Source organism: Myxocyprinus asiaticus, chromosome 33 (assembly GCF_019703515.2).
Source record: "Myxocyprinus asiaticus isolate MX2 ecotype Aquarium Trade chromosome 33, UBuf_Myxa_2, whole genome shotgun sequence".
Classification (NCBI taxonomy): domain Eukaryota; kingdom Metazoa; phylum Chordata; class Actinopteri; order Cypriniformes; family Catostomidae; genus Myxocyprinus; species Myxocyprinus asiaticus.
In genome coordinates, this window is record NC_059376.1 from 13,969,345 (window position 1) to 13,982,225 (window position 12,881).

Consider the following 12,881-nt stretch of genomic DNA (forward strand, 5'->3'; position numbering starts at 1 on the left):
GGTGCAGTTCCGATCAACATAGCAGTCGTGACAGTGATGAGACTATTTACAATAACATCAAATTAACACAGCACAATTAAAACATCTGATATACATATAATTACACTCAACAATATACAAATAATAACATACACTGTACAGTATACAATACGCAAAACTTATCGCAGTTATTTACCGGCGATTACGTCATCTTCTAGCATTTCTTTATGATAGCAACTGCTCAAATGTAAGTATTGCCACCCTGTTGATCCACTAATTCATGCAAATAATTCCAGGTGCATGTGCATTCTGGGTTCAAAGATACGCGGTTAGAAAAATCTGGCTGCACACATTCAGTGCTCGAGCACTCTGCTGATGATGAGATTTGCATCACGCGTCCTGTACGTCTGACCGAAGTATACTTTGGGCTTAAGACCTGGGGCATTTATTAGTGAAAAATATACGGTCATTCTTGATTTCATGTCGTCTTATAAGAAAAGTGTAATTATGAGTGCTATTACTGTTACATGTATTAGTTCACTAAAATATTAATTATGTGACCAAGACCACAGAAATCTACATCTTTTTTGTAAGCTCATAGTCAAACACCTCAGCCGCTTTACATTAACTGTGTGAATAGTATTCTTATCTTGTCCCTTCATTGCCCTCTCATTCTCTCTATGTCCTCTCTTCCCATTTCCATTTTTCATAACCTATCAATGATTTTGTTCCACTCATATCCATCTACACCAGCAGTGCTTGAAAGATAATGTCATAGGAACCATCTGGCGGGCACACATGCCCAGTAGCGTGGGTGTAGTTATTAAACGTCTGCTTCTGCCAGGGCAGTGCTAGGCATTGGGCTCCCTGCCTGGCAGAGACACATACCAACAGCATGGCACAAACACCCAGCACTTCTCTCACCTCTGTGTCATTGAGAAACAGTGGGCTACTCTGAGTTTGGCAGTTGACAGGAAGAGTTTGAGAGAAAGAGAAGTGCTGTACTCTCCATGAGTTTATAGCACAAAAATCAGTATGTTTTTGTTAAATGAGATATTTACTTGCTTTACTAAATTTATAAAGAAAAGGAGTACACTTTAAACTTTTTTTTTTTTTTTTTAACAAAAGTGTAATTTCTTCTGAAAGAAGAGGAAGTGTATGGCAGTTAGCATGAACATGTTGGCACATTGAGGCAGGTTTTAACAAGTATCATTTCAACTATGTTGGTTAAGTCGTAGCATCCTGAAACCCATCACTCAGTACCACTCTTTCAGTTTGTAAAATTATTTACCCTGCCCTAGTTTTCATACCAACATTCCTGAGAAGTTTGAAAGCAAGCTGCTCAAACAGTGGCTTGTTGTGTCTGCCTCACTCAGCATGTTCACTGATTGTTAGATACCACATCTATTTCTACATTTTAGGTAGTTCAGTTTTATGTATATAACCAGACAAAAACAAGATAAAAAAAAATGAATGAATGTCATTGCATTAAATACAAAATATCAAAGGAAGTGGCATCTGCAAACAAATGATGCTAGACCTTTTTGCAGAACTAACTAACTTAACCTAAAAGTTCACGTGGGTGTTATAGCGGAGTAACCACATGTGTAGTTCATCACATTACTGTGATTATGGATATCTTTTATTAAAGTTTGACAACCAGAAAGTGTCCAAATACTTAATTTTAAACCAGACTGATCTCACAGTGCAATTAGAAAGAGTAGTTTGACTTTTCTTTAACTAAAATTTATCTGTGCCTAATTCGAAGCACTGCCCCCAGCGGCCAAAGCGGTAAGTGTTGTTGGGCATATGGGCAGGTTCGAGCTCCATTTTCCAGGTGAAATGTCCACAGAGGGGCGCCAAAAGCGAGTTGTAAAGAAAGTTGTTTTTATTTGTACAGGCTGTAATACAGTAAAGAGGAATGCATAGTTTATAACCTGTACCCCTTAACCTAACCATCAGTGGAGTAAATATGTATTGCTATGTTAGGGGAAAATGCAACCTCCGAATTGTGCTCGTCACAGATTATGCAAACATGATTACTTCCTGGTTTCAAAGCGGGATCAGAACCGGGGTTTCCGACGCTGCTGATGCAACATGCTTCTGGTCGCACTACAGGGGAAGGTAAACACAATGGAGCCGATGCAAATATGTCTCGTAAGTGATGCTGCTTGTATACGAATTGGCATAATGTGGCCAATCCTAGAGGCTGAACTCTTGGAAACAACATGCCGACTTTCCATGTGTGATCATGTTGTTTGAATTGTGTATCTGATGTTTCATATTGCAAAACCTAACAAACCTCTTTTTGAAAAATGTTTTCCTTGAAAAGTGTGCTTAATGGTTTGATATTTTGTTATCTAATGCAGTTCACATTTTACATTTATGTTATTGGTAGACAGCTTTGTCTCACAACATTTCATGTTCAGTCCATTCAGTAAGTATCCATTTAGTTCTGCAACATCTAAGATTATTAGTACATGTTGTGTGAGTGGCCAAAATGTTTTAAATAGTTTTAATTGGTCTGTTTTGTTATATTTTGTTCATAAGCAAGTATATTTCTTAGGTCCGGGTTTGAAAAACTCTCAGTTTCTAATTTTATCAGCCAGTTTAGTATTCTGTAAGAGTTTTTTTAACTTCTCAGATACATATGTGATAATCTGGTGTTGGACAAACCTGATTCTGTTGCAATAATCTTAGTGGTGTTCTCTCTTCAAGTCCTAGTTTAAAGGTGCTATATGTAATATTTTTAGTAATAATAAGGAAAGGTCAGCATTCTAACAAAAACATGCAAAAAGATCTAAATGGTTAGAATCTTCTGTCTCAGGAAACAATGAAACCCTTTAAACTGTTTTTGAGTATATTTATTACATTTCTAAACACTGTAATAGAGACACTAGAAAAAAAAATTGGGTTTCTTTTAATAGCATCTCTGCCTCTGCTTGTTTTCTTTACCTGTAAAAGAACAGTGAGTTGACTGTGTTACCTTTTCCATTTTTTAGGTGTCATACATAATCCAAGCTGAAGGGAAAGAACATGTTGTCATTCTGGAGAGAAATGAGTGAGTATCTTTCTTTCTTTCTATCTCTCTCTCTCTCTCTCTCTCTCTCTCTCTCTCTCTCTCTCTCTCTCTCTCTCTCTCTCTCTCTGTTTGTGAGGCAGAGAACTCATTTATTAACTTCCCTTAAGATTATGTACACTTTTATGTCCCTAAAAGGCCTGTGATTGGTCTGTATGGACTGGGAAAAAGAGATAGATGTTGAGACTTTAAAATTGAAATTGTAATTTTTTGCAGTTTTTGTCCAAAAATTTTAAGCAGCTGAAAATGTCATGCAACCTCAATATGTACCCATCGGAGAAGCTTGAAGGGGGAAGTATGTACATTCCCCCCCCCAATTTGTTCTCCAATCCCAGCACAATGTACAGAGTAAACTGTATGGCCTCTTCTAGATACACAAACTCGATGTCATACATTGTTGTGTTCTGAAATGTATCAGAGCAACAGTTCATAATACAAAGCGAGCTAGAGTTGTTGCTAGGTGCACTATAGCGGATGTGATTGTAAACTCTTCTTCTACACTCAGTTCTCTCTTTCAAGTAAAATGACCAATGACCAACAGGTCTGTTGCTTTCACCTTTAAAAAGAATGGGACAGTGTTGCTAGGTTAGAGGCAGTTTTATTACTGTAGACACAACATGTCAGTATTTGACCCTCATTTCCTTAAGTTAAGACTTGGTGTAGACTAAGCTTGTTTCTCTTGTGTCATTTTTTATCACAGAGACATTGAGGCAATGAAAAAGCAAGAGCTTTTAGATTTTGGAGCTAGAATGTACATTATTAAACATTATCAAATTTAGGCACCAAATCACATCTGTGCAACATTTATCACATAAACGGCAGTACAACATCTCAGAATCTAAACTTTTTTTGTATTTGTAATGTTTCAAAAATTACAACATGCATTCTGACAAATGAAACAGAAAAGCAAAACATATATGCACAGAATCAACCTTTAACCCCCAATATTCCCCCTCCCAATCCCCAACCCCACCCTGACCCCCAACAAACATCCCTGTGGTCAAAGCCAAATTACACACACAAAAACCATATATATATAAAAATAATAATAATAATAATCACACACATTTAAACTATAAAACCCTCTCCACTGCCCCTCCCCGAGAGCCTTCCAAAAAAGTCAGATAGCTGCCCCACTTCATATTAAACACCCCCAGGTTGCCCAGCCTTCTATCTGACATCTCCTCAAATGCTGCCACCCTGCCCATCTCCGTGCATCACTCCCGAATGATCTGTCTACCGATCATGACACTGGCTAGGACCTAATTTCTTATGTATTTATCCCCTATACTAATGACCACCCCATCGCCTAAAATACAGAGTCTGGGGCAAAATGAAATTTGAGGGCCCAATATGTCACACATAAAACTCAGAACCCTCAACCAGAATTCTTGGATCTTAACCACCAAAAAACATGGGTTGTGTCCCCGTCTTCTGATTGGCATCACCAGCAGGTGGGTGTGTCTTTAAGACCAAGCCTATACAATCTAGAGGGGGTCCAATAGAATCAATGTAAAATCTTGAATTGCATAAGTCACACCCTTGCATCTCTAGATACAGACTTGACGGTTTTTTTTTTAATCCTAGCCCACACTCACTCCTCCAATACTAAGTTTAAATCTTTCTCCCATAATCATTTGAGAGGAGTTAAAGCTCCGTCCCCCAGACTCTGAATTAGCAGGGAGTAATAAACTGATGCCTCTTGATCTTTTTCAAAAGCAGTAGTCACCACTTCCAGAGTATCTGCCACTTTAGAGGGGTGTATGCTGCTCCCAAAAATAGTACAAAGCAGGTGGCGCAGCTGTAAATACGTAAAGAATTGAGACCTGCGAATCCCAAAATGTTGAACCAAATTTTCAAAGGATGTCAACACTCCACTCTCAGGGGGCCTGGGTAGCTCAGCGAGTATTGACGCTGACTACCACCCCTGGAGTCACAAGTTCGAATCCAGGGCATGCTGAGTGTCTCTAGCCAGGTCTCCTAAGCAACTAAATTGGCCCGGTTGCTAGGGAGGGTAAAGTCACATGGGGTAACCTCCTCGTGGTCACGATTAGTAGTTCTCACTCTCAATGGGGTGCGTGGTAAGTTGTGAATGGATCGCGGAGAGTAGCATGAGCCTCTACATGCGGAGTCCCCATGGTGTCATGCACAATGAGCTACGTGATAAGATGCGCGGATTGGCAGTATCAGAAGCGGAGGTAACTGAGACTTGTCCTCCACCACCCGGATTGAGGTGAGTAACTGCGCCACCACGAGGACCTACTGAGTAGTGGGGATTGGGCATTCCCAATTGGGAGAAAAGGGGATAAAAAAAAATGAAAAAAAACACTCCACTCTCATATAGGTCACCGAGCATATTAACCTCCCTCACAATCCACTCTGTCCAGCAGAAAGGGGACTTATTAATACATAACTTTGGGTTCAGCCATATGCTTGAAGCAACATTTTAATAAATGTCAGAATTAAACACTCTGGACACTTTTGTCCATACCGAGTGCAAATGCGAGATAACGGGGTGTAACTTAACTTCTCTGGTTAGTTTGATAGAAAGGCTTTACAATGGCGAAATAGGGGCAAGAACTTCCTGTTCAATACAAAACCAGGGAGGGGCTCTCTCAGGTGGAAGCGACCAATGAGCCAAATGTCTGAGACTGAATGCATAATAATAAAACAAAATCTTGGGTAGGCCTAGCCCACCTTTGTCAATCAGCCTATGCAACTTATTGAAATGTAATCTGGGATGTTTACCATTCCAAATGAAGGACTTCACTATGCTATCAAATTGCTTGAAATAAGAGAGGGGGACATCTATAGGGAGAGATTATAGCAGGTAGTTGAATTTTGGAATACAATTCATTTTAATAATATTAACCTTCCCAATCACAGATAAATGTAATGAAGCCCACCTGCCCACATCGCTCGAAAAACTTATTATTAAAGCATCAAATTTAACTAATCTAAATCACAATATTTGCTGGGAATAAAATACCCAAATACTTAATTTGACCAATTAACTCTGTATTCTGAGAACTTAGAAAAGGAATGAATAATTCTGTGGAGGCAAGGCATAGATCTAGTAGGGTCGGAGACGAATAATAAAATATCATCTGCATAAAGCAAAAGCTTATGCGCCACACCTCCTGCCACCACCCCTGGAAAATCATCTTCCTTTCTTATCGCGGCTGCTAATGGTTCCAGGGCAAGAGAGAACAATAAAGGGGAAAGAGGGCAGCCCTGCCGGGTGCCCCTATCCAGAGTAAAATAATCTGAAATTAATCCATTTGTTTGTATCGCCACTACCAGGTGTCTATAAAGTAACTTAATCCAACCAATAAAAGTATTCCCGAACCAGTACATTTCCAAAATCTTAAAAAGATAATCCCATTCTACCATATCAAACGCCTTTTCGGCGTCAAGTCTCATCACCTGACATTAAGTTTTACGCAGTCTTTTGGCTTTCTCAGGTCAGCCAAGATTATACTGTAAACAGACCTAGAACAAGCTCATCCCACCCCCTAAATATGAACAACTGTCCTTTAGAATATCCATTTGATTAAAACTCAGTTGTCAGCTTTCTTTTGGAAAACCAGGCTGAGGAGAAGCAACTAAAAAAAAGTGGAACTCGAAATCTTGATTTCAGAGATGATAAACACCATAAAAGGACGATCATTTAAAGAAAATGTGAAACAGCCAGACTGATCTTATGAAAATTATTAATTAGAACATGTCTGAGTATTCTCCTTGCATCCTGGCAACCTCCGAGACTGGGGATGGTGAGAAATAACCAGGGTGACTCGATCGGTGGCTTTTAAATTCACCTCCAGTCCGAGCACCTCCCTCTCTGGAACCACCGGTGCCAAAGTCACGGGGACCACCTCTCTCCACAGTTTTAGGAGGTTGAGGTGGTAAATCTGACGTGATCTGCCTCTATTCTTTCGTTTCACCTCATAATCGATTTCCCCAACTCGCTGTGTGACCTCAGAGGGTTCTTGTCACTTGGCGAGTGATTTAGAGCTTGATGTGGGGAGCAATACAAGGACTTTATCTTCTGGTGTAAATTCCCATAGCCGAGTACCACTATTATACAGCCGGCTTTGAAGTTCTTGAGCCTGGAGCAAATTCTCCTGTGTTTATTGCCCCAGTGTGTGGAGTTTTCCTCTCAGGTCAAGAACATATCGAATTTCGTTTTTGCTGTTTGAAGGTCCCTTCACCCAGTTTTCCCGTAGGACATCAAGCATGCCGCGCGGTCAATGCCCATACAATAATTCGAATGGGGAGAACCCCAGGGAGGCTTGCAGGACCTCTCGCACTGCAAATTATAGGGGCTCAAGCCACTTGTCCCAATTTTGAGCATCTTCATGCACAAACTTACAAATCATATTCTTTAGGGTCTGATTAAATAGTTTGACCAAGCCGTCCATTTAGGAATGGTAAACGCTGGTCCGAATCGATTTAATCCCCAATAATTCACACAGTTCGCGTAGTGTACATGCATGTAGTGCCCTGATCAGTGAGGATTTCTTTCAGAATACCCACTCGGGAGATGATTCTGAAGAGTGCCTCCGCAACACTCTGCACTGAAATGTTGCACTGCTTCTGGATATTGCGTTGCGTAGTCCACCAGAGCCAACACAAAGCGATGCCCACGTGCTGTCTGCTCTAATGGCCTGATGAGGTCCATACCAGCTCTTTGGAAGGGGATCTCGATTAATGGAAGGGAGTGCAATGGCGCTCTTGGGGTGGCCGGCGGATTCACCAGTTGACATTCACGGCATGCCGCACACCACCTGCGAACATACCCGCAATTGCCCGGCCAATAGAAACGGGCCATTAGACGGTTCAGTGTCATTACATTTCCCGACTGCTCTTCGGTGCCAACAATTGGGTTGTATCCTCCTTTGTCTGAGTGTCCTGCGTCACTCGATACAACCGATCCTTGATAATTGAAAAATACGGATATGCGAGTGCAGTGTCTGGCTGGAGGCATTGACCATCAATCACATTCACTTGGTCAAAGGCATGCCTAAGGGTCTCATCTCGCATCTGCTCCAGAGGGAAATCCCCTGCAGGGAATCCTCTAAGGGCTGGGAAAACCAAGACTTCCCCCTCCCTTACATCCTCCTGATGTGGAGCTGACATAGACGGCCCTGGCACCGCCTCCCCAGCCAGCGAATCACATACCACACACCGATACGCTTTGTTGCAGGACACATCCACAAATAATAAAGTAGTAAATTCCGGCCAATTCGTACCCAAGATTAGTGGATGGGAGAGGCGGGGACTAACCGCAGCCTCAACACTATGCTTTTGTCCCCGAAATTGAATAATGACCGTCACTACTTATAGTGACAGCAATATACCTGCCGGCTTGTATCCAAAGCCTCGGATTGAACCAAGCTTTGGTGAATGGAGGTTTGATTACAGCCTGAATCCACCAAGGCTTGGTATGTAACCCCCATAATACTCACAGGTATCCGGTGTGCTCATGCTCGATCGGGGGCGGTCTGTGGCGTGTCGGGGATCCGGACCAGTGTCTCCACCTCAATCGCGGGGCATCGGTCCTGGAAATGCCCAGGTTCCCCGCAGCTCCAGCAGACCTGCCCAGACTTCACACCCGCAGCAGCGGATTCACCAGCCTGTGGGGGAGAGCGAAGAGGGTTAGGGAAAACCGGCAGGTTGAATGGCCCACGGGACTGGGGAACTGGTTTTGGGGTCGGAATTCCCCGTTTCTGGGGAATAGGAACAGGACGAGGGGAAGGAGAGGGGGAGAGAGAGAGTAAACAATCCAACGTGAGTCTTTTTATTAACAATACTTTTCAGTTTAACACAAACAGGTTGCTTATCAGCTCAACATAAATGCACACACAGTCAGCTTCATGTGTGTCTCCCTCTCTCCTCCGGCAGTTTGGATTGCCCTTTTATCCCTCTCCAGCTCTCACTGCAACACAAAACAGCTGTTAGAGGTGATTTCCCACAGGTGTCAATCCTTACTCTTCTTCCTCTCCCAGCCTCGCTCTCCACAGACGTCGCTCGGCCATGCTAACATCACCACACTCCCTAACCTAAACCTTTAACCGCAACCTAACCAATAGTGTCCTAAAAAGCAAATATAAGATTATCTTTTTTCTAATTTCATATAAACAAAACTGATGTCCTACCCTAATTGCTAAGTCTAAACCTAACCAATAGTGTCATAAAAACAAATGTGAGATGAAAAAACACAACAGCTGATGCAGCCACATCATTTTGTGTCACTTCCATTAAACTTTCGGCTCACGTATTGACTTGCATGCTTTGCTGGCCTCGAATCCCGGTCTTACACATTCCAAATCCGACACTCTGTCAATTAGTGCTTAGAGTAAGCTTGTTTATGTAGTTGGTAATGCAAACGTTAAAATCATGCGTTATAGTAAAAGTGCTTTGATGTAATAAGATAGTATTGTGTGGGAAACAGAGCGAAAAATAAATGTTTATAAAGTGTTAATCTGCCATGTTAATCATCATTTGTGAAAAAGTGAATAAAACTCACTGCTGTTGTAGCACCTATAGTGTTTATTTCACCAGAAAACTGCAGCAATACATAAAACGAGGCAGGTAAAAGTCATTTTGCAAAAATGTTTTTAATGTTTTTACCATGAGGCCAGGTTGCAAACAGCATATACAATGCATTTACTTCCATAGTGTAGTGTATTTTTGAGTGAAAATGGAGGAAATATGGAGGAAAGCAATGTTGAGAAGTATGAGAAGTAGGCTATGATATTATTAGAGGTGCTTGCTTAGTAAGCATCGCTTTTACTGTGGCTAATATAAATGATTAGTGATTTGAACAAACTTCTAACCCTAAGCATTAAACTTTGGCATTTACTTTTGTAAGTGATCTGACTTTTCAACTTGCTGTCGATAAAGTGTGTGAAAAATTTCCATAGACATAAACAAAATTTATATAATTTATAATATTTCTCCCACACCCACGTGGTCAATTCAGAATCACCCAAAAAGAAAGTTGTTTCAGAGGCATGGAGAAAGTTTAATTGTTTTTCTTTAGAATAATCATGCATGATAAGACCAGGAACATCTATTAAGGAAGATCAGAACAGTACTTATCCTTCCAGAAGGGAAACAAGGTATAAGCATATGTATTATGTAAACATATGTTACTCTTTTCCTTTGAAAGGAAAAGGGGAAAAGCTTAGTGTTTCTCCATTGCATTTTTCTCAGTCGTATGAGTGCCTGCAGAACTGAGCTGTAATTCCCCACAGCTGCCTTATCCACCGTATTTTTCAGCAAAACTAGGGCACCGCCATTATCAACCTTGAATGTGGCCCACTTCCGGTATAAGCCACTTCCAGCTATTTTAGCTATACAAAAATACTACATTATGCTGCTTTTTATTACAGGCTGGCAATAAATGTTGACATATTATTATCATTAATTACGATTTTCATAATCTCATTGGTTTTGAGCGCATATAGTTTTACTGTTTATCGCATTTTGCCATCGTTTAATCACACACCGTTGCGCTTGCAGAATTAATGAAATCAGGCGCTTACACGGACAGTCCTGGGCGCTGTCTTGACACACTTTCTCAAACTTTACACAAACAGCAGAGAGAAGAAAGATGCCGGGGAAATGCTGCTTCAACTTTCTTTGCATCAAAAATTCATTGTTTCATCTTGGCAAAATAATATACGCATTTTACTCTCCATTCTTGTCAGAGAGCATTCTCCATTTCTTAGCGGTGGATAGTAAACAGACACGCAGATCTTACATTTAGCATGGCTTATGAAACATCGTCTTTGGAAATAAATAAATAAAGACATCATCGGAGGTTATGCAGGTACATATGAACGGAGGTTTACATGGAGACAAGAAAGACTAGATCGTCACAATCTTGGTAAAGAAAGAAGCAGATTTTATTACCGTCTCTTCAATACAACAACACACAACAACAAGTGAATGATTTACTTACTCTTTTACTATAAATGCTAACATTAGAAAATTATCTGACCTTGGCACATAATTCTGCTGTTCATCCTGTAGTTGTATGATAGTTTATAATCCCAGATCACTAACTCTGGTATTATAACCTTCTAGTTATTTACACTGTGGTCAATGCCATCGGAATTTTCTCACATTTGCCAGAAATGCAGCCGCTGCTTACTTCCACGATGCAAAATAAGGTGACTAGCAACAACAGCACCCCACCTACCCTGCCTAAGATTAATAACTCACGGCTCTGTACACACACAGGGAAAGATTACAAGAGAGAGAGCATATCCATTAGGCTGCTGGCCACAATGATACTCCAACAAACACACCCACAAAGACCAGCTGGCTTAGAAACGCATGCACACACATTGGGTCTCATTCACTAATAAATGCATACAGCTTATGTTCTATTAGGTCTTCTACTTATTCTAATGTTGATGAATCTGAATTATTAAAAAATTAGGGAGTGTGTCCCTGCTTTTAGCAATTTTGAATAAAACACGAACACACCATCTCCTTATAAGTGTTTTCAGCTGTACAGCCATTCGTCACTCCATGTCTCCTTGTGATCTTACTTTAGAGCATGTGCAGTATGATCTTCTAGTAAATCCAAGTGTGCCATTCTCAAAACACAGTAAACACAATAAACACCATTCAAATAGGCCTAGACTTTACATGGTCAGCTGCATTTTTATTTCAGATCCGCTGCTGCAAAGCTCTTTCCCAAATTAAGCTATAACAATAATAATTTTTGTTGAGTAAGAAGTTTTGTCAAACTGAGATCACCTACAGTGGCAAGAAAAAGTATGTGAACCATTTGTAATTAGCTGGTTTTCTGCATTAATAGGTCATAAAATGTAATCTCATCTTCATCAAAGTCACAAGTATAGACAAACACAATGCGTTTAAGATAACAGCACACAAACAATTATAATCTTTCATGTCTTTATTAAACACATCCCATTAAACATTTACAGTGATGTGAAAGAAAAGGAAGTAAACCCTTGGATTTAATAACTGGGCGATCCTCCTTTGGCAGAAATAACCTCGACCAAGCATTTCTGGTAGCTGCAGATTAGACCTGCACAACGTTCAGAAGGAATTTTGGACAATATTTCCTTACAGAACAGAATTGATAGGACATCGGGTGTGAACGGCACTCTTGAGGTCATTCCACAACATCTCTATTGGGTTAAGGTCTAGGCTCTGACTGGGCCACTCCAAAAGGTGGATTTTCTTATTGAAGCCATTCTGTATAGGATTTACTTCAATGTTTAGGGTCATTGTCCTGCTGCATCACCCAACTTCTACTGAGCTTCAGCTGGTACACAGCCACCCTGACATTATCCTGTAGGATATCTTGATAAACTTCATAAATTTTTCCCTTGATGATGGCAAGCGGTCCAGGCCCCAAAGCAGTAAAGCAGCCCCAAATCATGATGCTCCCACCACCGTACTTCACCTTTGGGATGTTGGTATGCGGTGCCCTTTTTATGCCATATGTTGTGCTGCATGTTCTTCCCAAACAATTTAATCGTAGTTTCATCAGTCCACAAAACATTTTCCCAGTAGCTTTGTGGAGTGTCAATGTGGTCTTTGTCAAACTTACCTTATTGAGCATTCTGTGGTGTGCCCTTTGAGACATCTTGGCTGGACGGCCACTTCTAGGGAGAGTAGCCACAGTATTAAATCTTCTCCATTTATAGACAATTTTTCTAACTGTGGACAGGTAAATATCTAAGCTCTTCGAGATAACTTTGTAACCCTTTCCAGCTTTAGGCAAAGCAACAATTCTTGATCGTAGGTCTTCTGAGTCATGGTCCACGTCAGCAGA

At 40.8% G+C, this 12,881-nt stretch overlaps 1 protein-coding gene across 5 annotated transcripts in view; it reads left to right on the forward strand.

Moving 5' to 3' along the window:
• Positions 1-12,881, forward strand: part of adam9 (ADAM metallopeptidase domain 9) — a 51,095-nt gene that overhangs the window by 4,889 nt on the left and 33,325 nt on the right. For all 5 annotated transcript variants that reach the window (XM_051669854.1, XM_051669855.1, XM_051669856.1 and 2 more), the window contains one exon: positions 2,982-3,040. In XM_051669854.1, the coding sequence (XP_051525814.1) occupies positions 2,982-3,040 (59 nt within the window). The remainder of the gene's footprint in view (positions 1-2,981; positions 3,041-12,881) is intronic.